At 49.2% G+C, this 21,348-nt stretch overlaps 6 protein-coding genes across 6 annotated transcripts; 5 read left to right on the top strand and 1 right to left on the bottom strand.

Moving 5' to 3' along the window:
• Nucleotides 1-925: 925 nt before the first annotated feature.
• CDV56_102637 (uncharacterized protein) lies at nt 926-4,394 on the bottom strand (the record flags this gene model as incomplete). Its single annotated transcript, XM_026756256.1, has 4 exons — nt 926-1,206; nt 1,274-1,445; nt 3,471-4,127; nt 4,182-4,394. The coding sequence occupies 4 exons, from the start codon at nt 4,392-4,394 to the stop codon at nt 926-928; spliced, it is 1,323 nt and encodes a 440-aa protein (XP_026610042.1).
• A 4,052-nt stretch (nt 4,395-8,446) lies between these two features.
• CDV56_102013 (uncharacterized protein) lies at nt 8,447-9,037 on the top strand (the record flags this gene model as incomplete). Its single annotated transcript, XM_026755632.1, has 1 exon — nt 8,447-9,037. The coding sequence occupies one exon, from the start codon at nt 8,447-8,449 to the stop codon at nt 9,035-9,037; it is 591 nt and encodes a 196-aa protein (XP_026610041.1).
• Nucleotides 9,038-9,700: 663 nt separating this feature from the next.
• On the top strand, nt 9,701-16,145 carry CDV56_100994 (uncharacterized protein; the record flags this gene model as incomplete). The annotated part of the gene is made up of 3 exons (XM_026754613.1): nt 9,701-10,629; nt 11,334-13,127; nt 15,530-16,145. The coding sequence occupies 3 exons, from the start codon at nt 9,701-9,703 to the stop codon at nt 16,143-16,145; spliced, it is 3,339 nt and encodes a 1,112-aa protein (XP_026610040.1).
• A 1,425-nt stretch (nt 16,146-17,570) lies between these two features.
• CDV56_100714 (uncharacterized protein) lies at nt 17,571-17,939 on the top strand (the record flags this gene model as incomplete). The annotated part of the gene is made up of 1 exon (XM_026754333.1): nt 17,571-17,939. One exon carries the CDS (start codon nt 17,571-17,573, stop codon nt 17,937-17,939), a length of 369 nt encoding a protein of 122 aa, XP_026610039.1.
• Nucleotides 17,940-19,759: 1,820 nt separating this feature from the next.
• Nucleotides 19,760-20,531, top strand: CDV56_100272 (uncharacterized protein; the record flags this gene model as incomplete). Its single annotated transcript, XM_026753891.1, has 3 exons — nt 19,760-19,838; nt 19,883-20,326; nt 20,386-20,531. The coding sequence occupies 3 exons, from the start codon at nt 19,760-19,762 to the stop codon at nt 20,529-20,531; spliced, it is 669 nt and encodes a 222-aa protein (XP_026610038.1).
• A 274-nt stretch (nt 20,532-20,805) lies between these two features.
• CDV56_100039 (uncharacterized protein) lies at nt 20,806-21,264 on the top strand (the record flags this gene model as incomplete). The annotated part of the gene is made up of 1 exon (XM_026753658.1): nt 20,806-21,264. The coding sequence occupies one exon, from the start codon at nt 20,806-20,808 to the stop codon at nt 21,262-21,264; it is 459 nt and encodes a 152-aa protein (XP_026610037.1).
• Nucleotides 21,265-21,348: the final 84 nt, after the last annotated feature.

Raw genomic sequence — 21,348 nt, 5'->3', positions numbered from 1 at the left:
GTCATATTAGAACTGGCTGCCCTAATAGGTAATATAATTCTCTTATGTATGAAAATAGCTTTATTTTGATTGCGCAGTAGTAGAAGATTTCCTGGTTTGTTAATTTTGGTAAAAATCATGTGCCGCTTGGTGGTGTGTGCCGCTCGGTGGTGGATTACGTTAGTTCAGCTGGTTTAGTCATAAATATACCCGGGCCATGACTAACAACACGTGCTCATGGGTTTAACGATGTCATGGTTGAGATTGGGCACCTCAAAAATTCATCAACCCCGCGCAACCCCACTATGTTGGGCCACGTTTCTTGTCTGTACGGCAGCTATATTCAGTAGATTGAAGGATATAGTGTAAGTGAACTTCCCAAGGGATATTATATGCTCAATGCTAACGTTCAGATATAACTAGTGCGGAAGGATGAAGATGAACAACATTATTGCAATTGGGTCAGAAAACGTCAGAAGTGCTGCAGCGGCTGCCTGGAGCCAAATCCAGTCATATGCCGTGTCTCTTCCCAAGCCGCAAAAGGGTCGTGCGAGCGGTTTTCTACCAACAGATCTCTGCTACAATGCTATAAACGCCGCCATGAAGGAATACCCTGAAAAGGCTGTGAGCTCGCTATTGAGACGCAGAACGATGATTTCTGATAATATGTATAGGCTTCCTATCAACAGCCCCGGAGTATATTGAGTAGCAGAAAAGGTGGGGTGGTCTATTTTCCTGGGCAGCCCAAAATTGCCGACACCCTGACGATTATGATCCCAATCCATATCAAAGGAGAGGTCACGCTGAACGGAATAGTGGTGGACAAGGACCATTATTACCATATTCTGGAAGAATCTACGCTACGCATCCCGGATGATGGGAAGTTATTCGCATTGGTTGTTGATCGCATTATAACTTAGTTCATACTACGCAGCCCAATTGATGTTTATACAACTCCAGACAAGTTCATGTCTAAAGGGAACTGCCGTGTAGTGTTGTCTTGGACAAATCCCCGGAGCGCTAGCGCGGTATCATTGAAATCGAGGTAGGGGTCCTGGGCAATTCCGTGTAGTACGATAGCGGTGTCGTTCATACTCAGGAAGTCACCTTGATTGGCTCCTTCGAACGCCATAGCAGCGTTGCTTGAATGCAGATAGGTATCATGGGCAATTCCGTGTAGCGCGATAGCGGTATCGTTTGGATTCAGGTAGTGACCCTGGCCGGCTCCTTGCGATGCCATAATAGTGTCATTCAAATGCTAGGTGGATGTCTGGAGCGAGTGCTTGCAACGTACCGTTAGTGTTATTGTATGTGGCTCCCTGTTGTGCCAGGCTATAGGGATGTTGGGCTATGCTGCGCAAAGCAATACTTGTGTTGTTACCAGGCTGCTGTAGCTCCGAGCAATGGTGCTCCATGCTAACTCTTTTAGGTGGGGCGCCGCTCAGATTCGAATGTGCATCAATAGCCTATTTGGACCGGAGTCAGTGGTAACATGGCTAATAGAGAGACGATAGACTAACAGAGGTTCGCCTCTGCAACATTCCTGCATCTTTATTCTGCTTGATGATCCCCTCCACCTGTTTGTAATAAGGGTCGTCACAAAGGGATCGTAAAGCATCTTGTCGCAATTGTTCCGATTGGGTGCTGCTGGCAAGAGATGCTGCTTGACTAGGCGTGTGGATGCTTGTGACACCTCAAAATGGACATGGGATTCAATCCCACGATTGATAGCGGGCAGGTCGTCCAGAATTCGTGTTGGCGCTGTAGGTGCAGTCAGGGCAGGTGAAATGACCCTCAATACTGTACTGTATGAGCTCGGACCCATAGCCTGTTCTCTCGAGGCTGATTTCATCAAATAAACAAGTCTTCTTTCGTGTGTTTAATCTGGGGGTGGCGGTAGCCCCTTCAATGCCTAGAAACAAATGTCACCATAAGATTCCCGAGGATTGGGTGCAACTAACCAGCCGGTTTTTGATTCGAGACCATGGAGTTTGTGCCTAAATTTTGCGCAGGTGTCTGAGAACCTGAACAGCAAAAGGCAGTAAAACCGCTAATATACCCGGCTTAGACAACCTTCATGGAGGATTGAGAACCATTTAGCAAGTTGATCACAGATGTCAGGAGTGCGCGTGATGGGTTGTAAATCTGACGCTTCTTCACAACTAAAGATATCTTCGCTAAACCTCCACTTTTCAATCCATTCTTTAATGGTGCCAGGAGCTGTTATTGGAGTATTTCGTCTTGCAGCACGATAAATTTTATCGACTCTCTGTGGTTTAGACGAGAAGGTTTGCCTGAGACTTTGAAGACAGGCTCCGCACTAAGTTTATCCTCCTGGATCCTGTTAGCCTGGCAGTTTAGCATGGCTGGAGACAAGACTTACTTGGAGCAAACTCTCGAAGACCTTCCTCTTTTTCTTGGGTTCCTGGTAGGAACATAAAACAACATGGTTGAGAAGCTCGCTTTCAACCATACTGAGCTAGACACTTCCGCTGATATGTGCGAGTTGAAGAGTTGCCAGGACTCCCTCACGCTGCTTCTCACGTCCCCGCACTAACAGGTACGACAAGGATCAGCCTGGTGTGATGCCAAGCATATAATGTCGGATCACGTCGCTAGCAACTTGCCGCCTACCTAAAATTAAAACCATTACTCCTCCACTGACAGAGGGCAAGTAACTTGGAGTATCAACTATGCAACTATGTAGAGGACTCCAGAATTTTTATGTCCAGGCAGGTGGGCTACGCACTACTTATAAGCCTGCTTAAAGATTGACCACAACAAGATGATAACACATGATAGAACTTTGCAACTTATAGATTTTTGTGACTATAACCACTGCCTACTATGTCATTCTATGGCATGAAAACACATCATATGCTTGTGATGGAGACGGGGGAGCTATACCGTTTCTTGTTTAAAATGATTCAGATCATTTTTGACCAAGGCATAACGAATGAAAAGTTATGAATGAGCCTTCTTATTCTAGGGCGGGATTATGTGCAATATGTGAGATCAAGGCACAGCAAGAGCCCTTGAATAGATAAAGCTACCGCTGTGTTTCAGATGTTCAGTCATATGGATATAATCAGGAAAGTGTACAGTAAAGCGCGGCCAGTCTTATTTAAATGATGGAGTATGTTCAAGATGGGACTTAACTCAGGGCAACTGGACTAGAGCACTCAGCATGATCAATGAGTGGTGAGCTGCTGATAAGCAACACTATAGCCACAGCCACGGCCACCTCGCTGGCGCCCTTGCTGAGGCTAAGTATCCCCCTCATGCTGATTATCTGTGCGATCAAGCCATTTTACGCAGTAATTTTACTATACAAATATCCATGAAGCTTTTGCGTCACTTATGCAAACGCAGCCCAAATTTTTCCGGCAGTTGTCCGCAAATTTTGTGGCTATTCCCGAGATGCCAGACAGGTCAGCATTGAGCCTGGACTAGCAGTCACTTTAGGACTCAGAACTAAATGGATCCAATACTTTGCAGTAAAATTCTAGCTTCCCCGGATCGTGATACACCTTTATCGCGTGTGCAAGTCCTTGTGCACCAGGGTCGAGTAGGACCTGGGAGAGCTTATCATCTCCTTTCAGCTCCTCTTCCTTCTTCTGGACGTATTTCGCATACTCAGCCCTCTCGTTGAGGCGGCGTCTGCTATCAAAGTCCTTGGGCTGACCGTTTGCTTCGTAATTTCTTGGGTCATCCATAGCAGGAGGCACCATGCTCAAAAACAATGGCGGCTCGACTAATTCCCATGGCACAGTACAAGCCCCTTCCCAGTCAATGACACCAAGGACCCTGAATGACTCATCCACAATGATGTTACTTTGGTAGAAGTCGGGATGATAAAGCAGAAATGGGCCGTTATCATTGGCCGAAACTCTGCAGGCCATTTCACGTAGACAGCTGGGGAACGCGTTAATCAAACATAGGATAGAATCCGTCGGGCCGCCGTTTATGAGTTTTCTGATATCCTCATCGGATAAAGGAAACTTCGCATGCTTTGCCCAAGCCTTGAAAAATTCGGTTGCTGTTGAGAATGGTCCTCTAATCTTTGGAAGCGGCCCAACATCGAAGGAGTTATTGTCCCGCCTAATAACTGAACCGATTCTGGGCAGTCTGATTGAGGACATTTGCACCTAACGGTGATTTTAGTATGATTTTCAACAAAATCAGGTGTCGAATAGTCATACCTGTATTCTTGCAATTTGCTCAAAGAAAAATGCTCTTCTTTTGGGTGGGACCTCACCCCAATGGGCTTCATAGCCTCCCTCGGCGTCCATCGCGGAAAAACCGGGCAGAAACTCCATGAGAATAAACGCTGCTCGAGCAGTATTCGCATCATCAAGCTTAAAGCCAAAGACTTTGGGTACAGGGATGTCCGTTCGGGCTCTGACAAGTTCCATTGCGTCTATCTCAGCACGAAGGAGGCTTGTAGTTTCCGGTGTTGATGGTCTAAGTTGTACTCTAGCAATCCACTTAGTATCTCCAAAGCTCAGAAGCCTAATAAGATGTACACCGCCGATTGTACTTTTCTCTAGCAGGCTGCAAGGATGACCCGAATTTTTGGATGAAGCGTATTGGCATAGCGCTTCCCAATTCACCCTTTTGACACAGGCATCCCTCAAGTACTTCTGCAGAGGATGTTCACGGTAGTACTCATCGTCTTTCCAATGAAGAGTTGAAAGCATCTTCATTCCTTTAGCTGAAATTCAGCAGAGTCGGAATTGTTGCGTTAAAATGGGTTTTGCAGATTGTTGTAAATAGAACGGCCTCACTTGCAAGGTGCTCATATTTAGGTACTTATGGACGGGTCTGTGCGTAGCATGGGCAATCACCAGGCTAAACCAGTATCACATTTTTGGTACCCTCTTGTTGGCACTAGTTTCCATTGACAGCTTTCACCATCAACGGCCAAACTACACCTATAAATGCCGTCTTGTAGCTGAAGATTTACAGGGTAGAGTACACATTTTATGTGGAGAGAGTATTTTATAATTATGCGATGCTCTTCCATTGATGATAGGAGAGATTAAAAATAATTTGGGCATAAATGAGTGTTGCTGAACAAATGCCATCTTTAACTTGCGCATCCAGCATCCTTCGCTGACAGGCCGTCGGGGCCGATGGGTAGATCAATCACAAAATGGCAACGACGGCGCTTTCATCGGGAGCAATAGGTTACTGGAGTCCAGATAGTTAGTAAGTTACATCAATTCTATATAAAAATAATGGATAGCTTACCTTCTTCCCATCATTTGCTGGGCGCACAGCACCATATTTTGGGCACTTTTCACCGCGGCGAATGCCAGTTTGGCCGCAGCCGAAGGTTTGGCAAGTTGCATATTCACTGGTGGCCATTCTGATTGACAAAACTTAGGCTTCAAGGTAAGAATAAGCATATAAAGCCGAAATTTATTACCAGAACATAGACGTACCTGTCACGAAAAAAAGAGTATCAGAGTGGAATGTGGTATAGAAAGCAGAATAAAATAGAAAGATAACGAGAGTTTGGGGCACATGATCAAAGATACTTATACCCTTAAGCATTGGATAGAATACTGCACGTCGCACCAGGACATAATGGGCAAAGCAGTGGTGACGCAGAGCAGCGTTTTGAAAGCACTGATCTTGTCACTAAGCTTCGGGTCCAAAGGCTGTCTCATGAAATAGAGCTGTTATACTAAGTGCTACTACCCCAACAAGTATCACTTGTGATACTATACCATAGTGTTTACTCTTTGTTGTCTCATGATCATCACTACTACACCAAAGTAATGCTAGTTATAGTCACAATAGTAATGTGCAGGACACTATACCAAAAGTAATGCTAGTTATGGTCGCAACAAGGCTCCGATATTACAACTACTAAGAATTAAGCTAGTCATAGCCAGTTTGTTCAATGAAGTTGGCACATCTCCATAAGCTGTCAATTGGCGAGATCGTCATTCTCATTTTGCAAAGGTCGAAACAGTGAAAGCTACTAGGCGCTATCTCTACACATTTACTGGGAAATTGGAATAGGAAGGTTGCTTATTTGCTGAGACATCGGTTTTTGACGCAGATGCTAGGATCGAGGTTTCTCCGATCTAGTACAGTTTCATAGATGCTACTACCAACTACCAACACCTGCTCGCTACCAGACTCACTGACTGCTACAGATTGCTCCAATTACCAACCTCATCAGCTGCTACCAGTCAGTCATCATCCACTATGCTGAAATACAATGTGCATGATAGTTGTGGGTCGCTCGGCCCGAGTAAACAGATTATCCATCTCTCTATAGTCCCTATATCCAATCGCTGTCCTCTGGGTATCATTAAATCTCAATGATCATGATCAGTCTTCTAAAGAGTGCCTTGTTACAGGCTTTGAGTTTCTTAAGCTGTCTTGTTCAGGGCCCTGAGGCAAATGAATCTTTCGCACCTTGCACACCACAACCAGTCAATCAATCGCAACCTCGTGCAATATCAATCAAAGAATTTGACATTATGCGAGTGGGTAACCAATCCTTGTACAGTTCCTCATGTATTGACACGCGACAGGACAAGGTTTGCGTGTTGAAGGAAGAAGGGGAAGGTTTGGTTCTTTCCAGGCCTGTGCAAGACTTGAAGCATGAGGGTAATCAGGAGATCGTCTGTGTGTATTTTGAGAAATACATAGTTTCTAAAGGAGATTTGGAACGATCCAGGGGTGGAATGCATTCGCTGGAAGCCTAAGACCAGAAAAAGAAGCGCCTACAGTTGACGGCAACCAGTCGGCAATCAGTTAACGGGAAGGCTATGCGAGGCTAGGGAATTCAGTATAAGTCGCTATATAATGAGACTGTCAAGTAACTATTGTATCACTCATTCTAGCGGTGTGAATGCAAAATGACCTATGATGCTCTTCACTTAGTCAAGGATTGAGTGCCAGAGGTCAAAACTCAAGGTTTTCACATTGGACTACTGCGCGGTCGAACCTGGTTCTTCCTCATTCAGTTTATTCCAAGCTATCAAACTACGTCCTGCAAAGGGTAAAGGAGTTGATGTGGTAATAGCATCAGTAGAGATCTATCTTCGTCCCCTGACAGCCTTAGATGCTTCACCTTCCGCCCGTTGAACCAGCCGGTTCTCCATGAGTTAGGGAATTGTTCGTAGTATGGAACCTCTGCAGACGAACTCATCATGACTTGGCCTTTCGACAGATTTTGTCTGGGCCAGCCCTTCTGTGAAATACCGTCATGATGTTCCCGTTCATTTTTTTCGATGATCAACAAGGATACAGTAGAGACTAAAGCCCCTCTTGGCACATGACCAGTGGAACTACATAGATTCCCCCTTTTCAAATTATCGTCTTCATAAGGAAATCCGGATAGGGAGGGTGAGTATTCTAGCCTGTAACTGGCTAATTTCAAATGCATTTTTCGGTGGCTAATTATGGATGTTACAGCCGCTCTAATTGAAGATTTCGGGTGTTCATATCTTAGGGACAAGCAACTTGTAGGTCAAGTATCTAAATGATCTAGGTTGGACGGCCGTTCCATAACGTGTCCACCAAGGACCGAGAAGTTTTTGAATGACTGAGACAATAAGTACCGATATTTTCTTTTGCATGAAGCAGCCTGTTAGCCAATTAACCCTATCAGACAGCTTTTGCGTCACCTCACTGTCGTTGGTAGTCACAGCGGCAGGAGTACCCATAATACGCTCATTTCACTCTCTTTTCAATCATGTATTCGCCAAAAGAGGCTTGCTTAGATCCCAATAATATGAGGGAGCAGTCCTTCTATGTAAACCAAGTCTGTCTCGTACATCCCGCGCAATGATATCAAAAGTCCCGTGCTCGAGAATCAGTCTGAGAGCACAAATAGAACCCTCTAACTGCTTTGATTCTCTTTTATTCTGGCCCTCAGAATCTCGCTCTTTACATTTGTTCTTTACATCTGCCAGTCCAACTCTGCTCCACATGGCTTCGCTCCAGAAAATTATCCTCCATGAAGGCAAAGGAGTCACTCCGAATCTCGGGGACAAAGTAACGCACAAATCCAGCAGTAACTGGCTCTAAGTCTCTAGAGGATAGCTTAGTGCACGAGGGTCCTATTGCAACATCAACTAGGATTAATCATAGTCCTATCAGTGAAGTGGAAGAGCAACAATCACCCCCTTTATCTTCTACTTCACTGATCTCTGGTGAATCTGAGATAGAGTTTGACCCTGAGTGGCACGAGGTAGTCGACGCGGGTCTAAATATCAGAGAGGATTCTGATGAGGATATACACCAGACTAACACTGAGCAAGCAGAGCATGCTAAGTCTGCTCATGAGTGGATACAGCAGCATCTACTTAATGAGCCTACATGCCGACAGTGCTCAAGTCCGGCCCCTGAACCATGGTATGGGCTTAGTCTCGGAGAAATGACCGCTTTTATTCGCACTTCTAGTCTTCCTGATGTCCTCAGCCAGGATCTCTCATACCCTATGCCACCGCCAGGAGACTCGACATGGATGCATGTGCTGGCTGGAAGTCCAGATCCACCGCCCCTCCACCCCCTCAAGTCCCACCAGCCAAGCGCACACCGGGGCCAGACCTATGATATCGATGCTTTCATGGCAGAAGCAACTTCTCTACAGGCCCTTCGAGGGCTCCGGTTTTCGTACTATACTAAGGCGGTCCATAATTTCCAGAAATCCATCCATATCTGGTTCCATGGCCGTCGATTAAACCAATGTCAACATATTCGGTTTGGAGAGGGACTTCATCATCAGCAGCTATGGCTCTATATCGCGTTTCCACATATGCCTTATAACGGCAACACCTACCTAACTGACCGCCAGCATGCTCTCTGGATCGACCATATTGTTCTTCCCTCACTTCGGGAGATTATGCCATGGACATCAATCCAACATTTACCACCGACGTGGGAATGTGGTGTTGCAAAAATGCGGGCCGGCCACAAGGAGCATCGAACCTGGGACAAGGGCGGGCAGCACGCGATCCATTATCCAGTCCCAGAGAAATATCTGGCGGAATTATGGGAACACATGCTTGCTAAGCTGACAAACCCTTAATTACAAGAGTTCCGCGGCATGTTTATTGTCCTACAGATGTATGGCACTAAATTAGTGTGGAAACACCAGGATTTCTCACAGCTCCGGCAGGATTTCATGAACGAGCTTTAATCTATGGTGAATATCCAATATCTTCATCAACAGAAGACATATATTGATCTCGGTAAAGAGTGCATATCAGAGGATATACCCAAGATTCACTGGTGGAAGCGATGCTGCCTGCAGCACTGGCTGCTAACCCTCAACCCCAAGCAGCATGTCACTGTCCGTTACCATTCAGTAAGCGGGATGCAGAGTCTAGCATCGCTAAATTTCAGACTCTCTCAAGACCACTCAGCTAATGTACAGGGTCTGGTCTATGCGCAGAGATACAACATCTATAAGGAAATTACAGATGGACATAAAACATTTCCTTTTACCAATAAGCACATTGAGAGTATTCTGATTCCGATGGATCTACTTCAGCTGTGGGCGCGTTCAGGCCATGGCGGGGGCAAAAGCAAGCATGTCCAGCGCCTGGTTGCAGATGCTGGGTTGGAGTCCTATATAAACTCTAAGACTCGATTGAATAGAGGCTTACTAGCTGCGCGGAACTATTCATTTGGAACCCGGGAAGAATATCGTATTTCATGGGCACTCTTTCATCAGCTGGATCTGCCTTGCATGCCATCTGCCAGCCCAGGGCCCCGGTATACGCCGTATATCTCAGTCCCAACCACCGAGGCTGTCGACTTTATTCGCTGGGAGCTTAACAGATGGCTTGGTGCCCTTGAGTGCCTCCGTCAACACAGCCCGCGGCTGACCCTGGATACAGGTGCAGTTGGGATTATGCTAGCAAGGATAGTCCAGGCTACCTGCAATGATCAGCCCTATGGGCTACCATATGATCTCTACAAGGACCAGTGGGTGTCACCGAAGGGGATCCAGTGGCGCGGACTTGGCCTTGAGGATATAGTTAAGAGACTCGGAATGTTCTGGCTGTCATCGTCCCTTCTAGATTGGGATAAACTCATATTCAACCCCGAGATCCGACCAGCACTCCGTTTCTACCTGCCTGATTTCCAGAGGACCTACAAAGGAAGGAGGAAACAGGTTGCAACCACCCATCTGCTTTATGAGCAAATTGACAAGATCACCCAGTCCTTAGGGCATCGCATACCATATAAACATGCACTAGACCGACTGCGGCGTATATGCTTTCTCGCTCTGACCATGAAGGTTCTGGCCTATAATCGAAAGGATTTCAAAATACCAGCACCTAAAGAGCTTGAGGCCTACAATTATGGAGTATGCTACAGTTGGATTATGCAGTACTATGCAACCGAACCAGCTACTATTGGCCGCAACCAAGTAAAGCTGGTCTGGAAGGAGATACCAACCTGGGCAGATCTTCTACAGCAGCTGTTTGATTGGGATGACCAGGACCGATACAAAACCCCATATACTCGGACATCATGGGATAGGGCAGAGTATCGAGTCATCACCCAGCATGCCTTTAATCGAATCAAGGAACGGCTGGGCCAGGCTATTGCTCTTCAGTGGAAACAAACAATTGGTCTTTTTGCCACACGTTTCTTCTCTCTAATCCCAAAGTGCGACGGCACTCGCTTTGCTGGCCGAACAAAAAGGCTTCAAATCATTAATGGAGAAAGGAAACGAATATCCCCAATGGCATGGTATTCCGCGACTCACAGCGATATAAGACATAGCAGAGAATGAACAGCTACCACTAAAGTGGCAGTGGAGGGATCAGAATAAGTGGGACTGGGAAGCTGGAGAGCAAATGAAACATGCACCAGCAATGCTTTTTACAGATTTAAATAACTTTGAATTTCAGGATTAAGAATTATACATGAGCCTATCTAGTGATTTCGGTGGGAGCCAGAATCTGGACAGCCTGAGGCAGAATTAGCTGGAGCCGAAATCCACAGTGGTATATTATATAGGTTTAGCCTTAAGAAATTTCTAGGTGGTTCTAACTAGGGCTGCAGCAGCTAAATTTAAACCTGGGTGTGCGAAACCAACATGAGGGCATGCAGTGATTTCGGCGGGAGTCAGAATGTGGATAGCCTGAGGCAGAATTGGCCAGCGCCGAAATCAGCAGGGAGTGTAGCATAGGTTTTTAAACAACTTAAGAGGTTCTGTCTAGGGCCGCAGCAGCTGATTCAAAATTAGTATACGAAACCATGATGAGGCTGTATTATGGTGATTTTAGCGGGAGCCAGAAGGTGGACTGCATGAGAATTAGCCGGGACTGAAATCAGTAGTAAGTGCCCTCACTACCCATATATGACAGGTCAGTCTTGGGCACAAGCGTGGTGGCGTTACGGGGCGACTTCCAGCGACGGTGCCAGCAGCTGGGCATTTCATGCGTGGCATGGGAGAGCCGATGTCCCCCCGACGCCGCGTCGATCGTGTTGGTGACCCCCGAATCCGCAGTGAGCCCCGATTTTCACACATTTTTGAATCGATTGCGGTGGACGCGGCGATTGGACCGCATTGTCATCGACGAATGCCATGTGGTGTCGAACGATCAGCAGGATTTTCGTCCACGGATGGCCCAGTTAGGGAAATTAGTGCAGGCACGCACCCAGATGGTATGGTTGACCGCCACGTTGCCCCCGAGCATGGAGGATGAGTTATGCCGGCGGATGAAGCATGATCGGACCGCAGTGACCATTTACCGGGCCCGTACCAGTCGTCCGAATGTGGCATACCGGGTATGGCGCCCCGTGTTGACGGGGGTCGGCCGGGGTCCGTACCAGTGGATTGAGAGTGAGGCCGTGGTGGCATTCATTCAGGACCGTATTCGACGAGCGGCAGGAGGCAAGGTGATTATATATGCGAATATCATTGGGCAGGTGACAGCCATGGCACGGGTATTCGGATGCGAGGCATATTATAGCGATCAGTTGGACAAGGCAGGGGTATTAGCCCGATTCATGGGAGGTAGTCCAGTCATCGCAGCCACGAGCGCATTGGGGATGGGGGTCGACATCCCCAATATCCGTAGCATCATCCACATTGGCACACCGCGGACGTTGTTAGATTATGCGCAAGAAAGTGGTCGAGCGGGACGGGATGGCCAGCGGAGCGAGGCGATCATCATTCAGCCGGCTGGGTGGGACGCGCCAGCGCCGTGGATGGAGGGGGTATCGCCAGAGGATCAGGAACGAGTCGCAGATTATATGGGGGTGGTGGAAGGGGTTGGGTGTCGCCGGGTGGTGTTGGATGAATATTTGGACGGGGAGGTGGATGGGCATCGCCGTCAGCATTGCCAGGACGTTGATCGGAGTGAGCAGGCATATGATGGGTGTGATCCCGATTGGGAGGCACAGGAGGTAGTTGTCCAGGAGCCGTCGGAAGATGGACATCATTTGCAGCATGCAGGGGTGATTACAAGCATGGCAATGGACATGGAAGAGATGCAGTATGAGCAAGTGCGAGCAGCGAGTGAGGGATTGAGTGAGGTAGTGAGGGAAACAGTGAGAGCAGCGAGTGAGGGATCGAGTGAGGGATCGAGTGAGGGATCGAGTGAGGGATCCGGTGAGGCACCGCATGAAACATCAGTTAGTGCACCATCCACCGAATCATTCAGCCAAGCCATTCCCATGTCCGTATGGCATGTCCAGCAGGCCCAGGACCATCAATGGGCCGCCATGGATATTCAGCAGCAGCAGCATCGCACCCAGGAGGGTTTGGATGAGGAGTTGGCCCAGGCCGAAAGCATGGAGTGGCACAATCGATGTTATATTTGTGCCATGGCCGGGCGTGACAGAGAGCATGAGTTGTACCATTGCCAGCACCCCAATAGCCAGACAGCTAAGAAGTGGATGAAGGATGTACGGGGGGCGATTCCATACGCGCCGTATACCGCATGTTATTCGTGTGGCATGCCCCAATCCATATGTCCCGGGTGGGAAGACCGGCAGCGATGTGCGTACCGCGGGATGCTGGTTTCCATGGTCGCCATGATGTTGTTTGGGCCATGGCGGAGCCAGATTGAGCCCATATGGCAGCGCCGGTTACAGGCAATGGGGGTCGACGCGCAGGATCAGGCCCATCCCGAACAGGAGAGGCATAATCAATTGTTTGTTTCATTTGTTGGTTACGGCGGATATGTCAAGAGATTGAGCGGTAGATGGGGTATATCAGGTCAAATGTTAGAATATATTATGTGGTGATGATCAGTGGTCAAATATATATGTAGTAGTGGGGGGCGGGGTGGTATTACGGGGTGTATATATTATGAGTAGTGATAAACATGTTATCAAACGTGGAATGAGTATTGAAGTATAGAATAGCATGAATCAAGTTAGGAATCAAGGATGAAACCGAGGAATCGAGCGAGGAATTGAGTACGAAATCGAGTGAGCCATCGAGCAAGGAATCGGAACAGGAATCAAGCGAGGAATTGAGCATAATATCGAGCACGGAATCAAGTGAGAAATCAAGCATTGAATTGAGTGAGGAATTAGTGAGGAATAGAGGATGGAATCAAGCGACGAAATGGGCATGGAATCGAGGGAGGAATCATGCATGGAATCGAGTGAGGAACGGAGCATAAAAGCGGGTGAGGAATCAAGTGAGGAATTGAGCATGAAATCGAACATGGAATCGCGTACGACATCGAGCATGTGACATTCACCAGGGCATTGATGGAGGAATCGAGTGATGGATCAACCATCAAATCGAGTATGGAATCGAGTACGGATTGGAGTAAGAAATTGAGCATGACATCAAGCGGCATCAAGCATGGTAGGGAGGATGACATGGAACATGGCATCAAGCGTGGCATTAAGCGAGGGATCAACCATGAAATTAATCAAAAAATTGAGTATGAAATCAAGCGAGGCATTGAGAGAGGCATTAAGTAAGGCATCAGGCATGAAATCAATTCCGGGATCGAGCATAAAACAAGTGACAAATCGAGTGAATCGAGTGAATCGAGTGACGAATCAAGTGAGCCATCGAGCGAGGAATTGAGCATGTAATCAAGTGAGGAATTGGGCAATGAATCAAACATGAAATCAAGCATAGAATTGATGAATTGAGCATGGAATCGAGTACGATATTGAGCATGTGACGTCGGGCATGACATCGAACATGGTAGGGAGGATGACATTGAACATGACAGCAAGCATGATATTGAGCATGATATTGAGCATGATATCGAGCATTTGGGTAGGGTTATTGAGCGGCGGGAGTAGATAGGCAGGGAAATATATCAAGTCAAATGTTAGAATATATTTTGTGGTGATGATCAGTGTCATTTGGTCAAACATGTATGGAGTAGTGAAGAGGAGCAAGCAGGGTGGTACCACAGAATCATCGTAGAGTATATATATATTATGAGTAGTTATTAAGTATACAATTAAGCAAGCATTGAGCATGGAATCAAGTGAGGAATCGAGGATGAATCGAGGAAGGATCAAGCATGGTAGTGAGCATGACGACGAGCATGATATGGAAAATGACATTGAACATGACTATAATTAGTATGCGTTGAAGTTACTCTCAAACCCTACTAACAAAACCTACCCGGCGCTAAACCCAAACCATGTTAGCACCCACAGAACTTCAGGTGAAAATCCGCTGAACTTCAAAACATCAATTCTGCAATAATAATCAATGCAAGTCCTATTTAACAATACTAACTGATTCTCTGGCCATTAAAATATGTCCCAGTCAAGTTCCAGTCCTCCACCATCAGTTATTAATGGTGAAAATGATGTGTTTCCATCATACCTTAAGATTGTGCGGGAATGGCAAGTGGTTCTCTGCACCACCCATGGCAGCTGCTATACACACCAGAATCTCTCACGACATTTGCAAGAGAAGCATAAATTAAAAAGCACCCAGCGGAAGAGAATTAAAGCTCATAGTCAAACTAGACAATGTGGCAGCTACTATTAGGGATGTGGTGCAGCCACCTGATGGAACTGATGAGATTGATGGTCTCCCGACCGTGCTCGGACATCTCTACCATTTTGAACAGTGTGACTTCCGCACAACCAGCACTGATTACATGCGACAACACTATAACCAGCAGCATCAATGGCAGGTTTCTCGTCAAGGGGCAATTCCCTAGCATCAGGCATATCTACAGACATTATTCAACCAGAAGCAAAGCCAACAGTACTTTGCTGTGGTTCTGGCCGACCAAGTACAACCAACAGGTACACCGCAATATATATACCCACATGCCAACGCCCCTAATAACGCACCAATTACCACACATGACCATTCTTCTTCCCCTGTTCCAGACAATGCATGGGACCAGATAATGGTATGGTATCGACAGAGTCAATCCCAACCACAACGAAATCAAGTAGAGACTGCACGACATGTCTCTGAGATCACACCCTGGATGAAGCGTACCGGCATCTATGTTCACCTCCAAGGATTAAATCTAAGTGACCTTGGCCCCACTTACCAACTGCCAAAGCCTGATGAGGAACAAAATCTATACTTAATCTACGAGAGTGCTAGACGGGTTCTGGAGAATACCATGATGGTGCTTGTCCATGATCAGAACCTAGAGGCACGCCACCTAAGTCGCCGGAATGCACGGCTGCTCAACACCTTTACCAGAGGGGAAGCATCACAGGATCCCATTACTGACCTGCAGAACCAACAGTCCCGCCGTAAATACAGTGAACCATGGCAACGTCTAATCTGTTGCTGGGACCGAGTTGTTGAGCAGGGCCACCTCCGGGACACACTGTTTCAACCTAGTGAGCGACAGCTTGAGGCATGGGTTGAGGTGACCGAGGCTGCAGGTGAGCTGGCTAACCTTATTAATATGGGGCAAGAAGATGATGGTGAAGAGGCTCTCCAGGACCAGCTAGATCAGGCTGTCCTAGAGTTCAGCCTTGCTATTATCCAACACCTGGTTCCCCGTCGCAAGTTTGATTCTGTCCTTGTCTCATATGCTGCTGTGCGGTACTGGAGTTCTACTCAAGGTACATGGATGATGGTTGGGAACTACACCTCAATCTTATCACAGTTGATTTATGACTGCCAGATGGTGGTGCTTGCCCAGGTACTGGCGGAGACGGCAGATAAACCAGACGTGGGTGTTGGTGCCATGATCATGGACATCTAGGACCAGTGGCTATTAAATGACACTGATGGTCCAGTAGCTGAATTATTAGAGAACCGGCTATTAGGCTTCCGCATTAGGCAGACAGAAGTTCCACCCACACAGCTGCGCTGGCATGCCAATAGAGAGACACTAGTCTGGTCTGAGGTGATCTTCCACCTATCTGATCTGCATAACATCATCTCCAAGGCGCTCTCTAAGGCGCAGCAAATTTTCAAAGAAGAGTTATGCCTTAGTGGCCGATCTAGTCCTGCGTCTGAGATTCCTGTTATAGATCTGGGCCTATTAGTTGATAACTGGGATGCCACTGCACCAGGGCAGTCATTCCTTACTGATTTGCGGAATGCACCCTACTTGAATCCATTAGAGGACTGGCTTATCTCATGAGTAGGGAGGACCCCAGTTCTATTCCACACATTCTGGTCACAGACAGCAGAGGGTCAATGGGCTGTATCTACAGATGCTGCATAGCAGTATGAGGATGTAGTGCAGAAATTCCTCCAAGCTCTCATGGTTCTATTCTTCCTTGGGTCAGGCCAATAGGGGCGTCGATCCGAGTTTCTGGGCCTCCGGTGGAGGAATACCACCTTAACCACATGAGACCTATTCCTGCATGATGGGCAGATGCTTTTTATCTTGAGCTACCATAAGACCCGGAGTCAGAGTAATGCATCACGATGGCTAGTTTGTTTCCTTCTCCCAGAAGTAGCCCAGCTGGTTACCCAGTACCTTGCCACTATCTAACCATTCCGCTAGTTTCTCCAGCAGGAGACCCAGATTCCTGTTATAATTTCTGATTACCTATGGTCCCGAGGCACTGGCCCCTGGCCGGATGATGCAATGACCTGGGTTATTGTTGACACTGGGAAGCTAATCCTTGGGAAGCATATCCATGTCCAGGCATGGCGCCAGATTACCATTGGTATTGCCCGACGGAAATTTGCTGCCACTGAAGCCAATCTGCTCATTGAGGAAGGGGAGGGGGTAGATGATGAGGATCCACAGTCCATACTAGGTAGCATGTCTGATGCACTACACTGGTAAGCAAGCCATACACCCCATACTGGGAACTGTGTATATGGAGGGACAGTGAATTTCCGGGCAGGGCTAACTGATGCTGGGCTGCAGGAGTACCGACATGTAAGCTAGCTGTGGCACTAGTTTATACATGATCCCCTGCACTTTGAGCCAGCCCCAGTGACACCACATCGCATGTTCCCGCAGTGGGCGACCCCATCCACCACCCAGCGTGCCGGACCATGAATGCCATGGGAGTGGGATGAATCCACCACAAGTGTAACTGGCAGTGTTGAGACTGCATCTGTGGCCACGCTATCTAAGCGGTGGGGGAGCGAAGTCCAGGAGACCCCAATTGCACGCCGCATAGCACGTCAGGACGCCCCTGCAAGGACCCGGCGCTGATGGTGAATGGAGCAGGCAATGGAAGTGCTGCAGCGCATGTACGGCCTAAATGCACAGTATCGGTCAGATGGGCAAGAGCAGGCAATGAAGCATATTGTGGCGGGCGCGGGGCAGGTGCTGACTATCCTGCGTACTAGTGAAGGGAAGAGTCTGCTGTACCTCCTGCCATGCCAGCTGCTGGGGGCTGGTACCACTGTGGTGATCCTGCCGCTAGTGGTGCTGAAGGATGAGGTGCAGCGCCGGTGTGTGGATGCAGGAATTGAGGGCCATGTCTGGGACGCGGAATCTGAACCTGATCAGTTACATTCCTGCCCGCTCATTATGGTTGCTGTTGAGCAGGCTGTGTGGCCTAAGTTCCGTAACTTCCTCAACTGACTACACATGGCAAACCAACTAGACCGGGTGGTTTTCGATGAGTGCCATCTTGTGGTCACAGCAGTGTCATACTGTAAGGTAATGGGGCTCCTGCCGCAGTTACGTGATCTAGCTTGTCAAATGGTGTTTTTAACTGGGACCCTGCCACCATTCATGGTTGTGGAGTTTGAGAGGGTGATGTTATTGCGCGGAGCGCGGATGGTCCGTAGCCCTACTACACTGTGAGATATATATCTCTGTGTTAGCCATTGTCCACCCCACTTGAATCTTGTCCGTGACTTCGCCATTCCAGGGATTCAAGAATTAATTACCCAACTCCAGCCAGGCACATGATGTATTATTTACTGTTGGCAGAAAGGTATTACAGAGCAGATTGCAGATGCCATTGGCAGTCCATTCTACCACTTAACATCAGGTAGTGTGGAGGAGAAGGCTCGAGCCTTATAGCAGTGGCGGGACGGTTAACCTGCATGGATTGTTGCCACATCTGCATTTGGCTTAGGCATTGACCATCCGGCTGTGTGGTTGGTTGTTTATGTTGGAGTTCCCTGGAGCTTGATTGATTTCGCGCAGGAGGTTGGACGGCTAGGATGAGACGGGGCTGAAGGGCAGTCTGTTCTTTTAGTTCCCCCACAGTGGAAGCCCACCATGACCACGTGAGGGACGACCATTAGGCTCAGCTGAAGCAGCCATGCAGACGTACATCACAACTACAACATGCCGTGTGTTAGAACTGTCCCAATTCCTGGATGATGATGCCTGCCCATGTGCACCTGGAGCACTGTTATGTGACCAATGCATCCAGGCAGGTAAAGTGCAGCTTCCTGACCCTATTGCAGTGGCCAGTAGCACCAGTGAAGAAGAGGTTGAGGGAGCAGAGGATGACTTGGCTGATCTACGAGCTGGGGGTGAAGAGCTGACCCAAAAGGTCCAGACACAGGCACGTCATCTAGCTGACTACATTGCGTCACTCTGAGCATGGCGTGGGATATGCATGATCTGCTACCACCTGCCCCGTGCTGGCTCTGGGCAAGAATCCCATGCCCGATATCTGTTAATGGCGTGTCCAAACCCACGGCGATTTGAATTTTTTGATGCCAAAAAGCAGGCGCAGAAACAGGGGCAAGAGCGTGGTGGGTGGTTTCAGCGGCTTACTAGTTGTTACTGGTGCTTTAACCCACAGGTGGTTTGTGACCAGCAGGGACAGGGTCGGTGTGAGTTCACAGATATAGTAATGCCAATTTGCTGGGCTGTTTTCCAGAAGCAGTCATGGGTGAAACAATACCTAGGCGAATTAGGTGGCGGGCATGTGGTGGATGATGAGGCAGCATATATGTTATGGCTTGGTTTGGAACATAGTGTGTATGGGGAAGCAGCCTCTAATGCTATGCTACTGGCTGACTTTGTGTTACGATAGATGGATGCAGACCAAAGGGCACTACCAAACTAAGTGCAGGAAACCTGGAGCTAATAATAAAGAAGAGCATGCGTCATCCAGATAGTTAGTGCATTCTATATGTACACATCATGAATAGTAAGCACTGGAATATAGACTACAGATAGCACAGACCCAGACTACTAGGGTGACTAAGGCAAACTAGACGGCTGACGGCCTGGATGACCTGCAAAATCTGGACGACCTGGACGACCTGGACGACCTGGATGACCTGGATGACCTGGATGACCTGGATGACCTGGATGACCTGGATGACCTGGATGACCTGGATGACCCAGACAATATATATTAGCCACCATAGTACATGGTTATAGTGCCATAACCCTACTAGACGGCTCTCACGGCCCTCCCGGGGCCGTTGGCTATGGGACTCCGCACCCCCCATTCCGGCCACCGCATCGGGCCCGGACCGCGTCCCCAGCCGTCCGGGGGGGATGATCCAGGTATCATCCTGTCCGTCTCGTTGCGCTGCATCCGACCGTGCCAGTTGCCGACTCCCGATCCGCCGGCGTGGCCGCGAAACCCGCGTGCACCCGTTGGGATCGGCTCGCCCGACTGGTTTTGCCGGGTGCACGGCTCCCCACAGAGGCCGCACCACTTCTCCCACTAGATAATCCAGGTGGCCTGGGTCGCCTGCTTGACCTCTCCCAGACCGTGCGTGGCCGACCGCGCCGCCGGGGTCCCCGTCGGATGGTTCTCGCGGGGATCGCGCCCCCCGCGCCCAACTGGGACATCCACGGGATCCACCGGACCCACCAAAGCCGCCGGCGACGTCCCACCCTGACCGTCGCCGGCGGCTGCGGCCGGCTGCAACCCGAACCAGTCACCGCGCTGGATCTCCACGATGGCAGCTGCCGGCGACGGCAAGAGCCAATCCGCATGCATCGCCGCGGGCGCCCCTGGCCCATTGGCAGTGGTGATCTGTTGACAGGTATAAATATCAACCTGGATTGCACAAAAGTCCCAGGCCCTGGACCACTCTGGGATCAGGAGTCAATGGCGAAATCTACCAGTCGACACAACAGGGATCCCAGCAAGGCCTAGCCGCACTCGAGGTCCCTCGATGGGGCCGACCAGGCCATGGACTGGATGACATGATCGAAATGGATCCTGCTGGATCCTCTGATGAAACATGACATGACTAAGGCCAGGAAAAGGGGGAAAAAGCAATGCTTCCTGCTGCTGGCTTCCTGCTCCCCCACCCTGAAAGGAAAAGGGGGCATGTGTCCGTCCCCTGACTCTCTTTAAGTCGCTGGCAGGGCACGCGTGGCCTTTATGCCCCCCCATCTTCTGTTCCCATCCTCCCATGTTACTCTTGGATCCACGACCACACACACCACCACTGCGATCGGATCGACCCCCTGTCCGCCATGACCGTGCCATCGCTGTATGACTACCTCCGCGACTACAATGCCATCGTCTGCCGGGCGTGTGAGGTGGCGGTCCCCGGCCGCCTGGCGCAGCGACATCTCCGGGAAATCCACCAGCTGCGGGTGGCCCGGGACCGTCGTCTGCAGCGAGCCGATCCCCCAGCTCCCCATCCACCGCGTCTGGTGCTGCAGCACCTGCGGGACCTACCTCAGCAGCAGCGCCCGGCGGGTCCGGGAGCACCACCACCAGCACCATCCCACGATCGGCCGGGACCCCCCGTGGCAGGTCGACGCCCAACGCTGGTTCGCGAACAGCCGCTACTGTCAGTACTGGATCGTGGGCGTCCCCAGCGCGCAGCCGCAGGACCCGCCGCCTGTGCAGCCCACCTCCGCAACCACCACCCCGTCCCTTCCCCGGATGACGCAGCCCACCCTGGCCCTGACCGAGCCGTCCATCCTACGACACGCCAATGAAGCGCCGGAGAGCGGCAACGGCTGATCTGGGGAGGAGGGAGCTGGTGGTGGTGGACCCCACCTACATGAGGTCTGGTTGGCACCTGAAGGAGTCGGGGCGGAGGAGGAG

The sequence above is a fragment of the Aspergillus thermomutatus genome (assembly GCF_002237265.1).
Source record: "Aspergillus thermomutatus strain HMR AF 39 chromosome Unknown NODE_368, whole genome shotgun sequence".
Taxonomy (NCBI): Eukaryota; Fungi; Ascomycota; class Eurotiomycetes; order Eurotiales; family Aspergillaceae; genus Aspergillus; species Aspergillus thermomutatus.
This window is presented reverse-complemented; position numbering and strand designations above follow the sequence as displayed.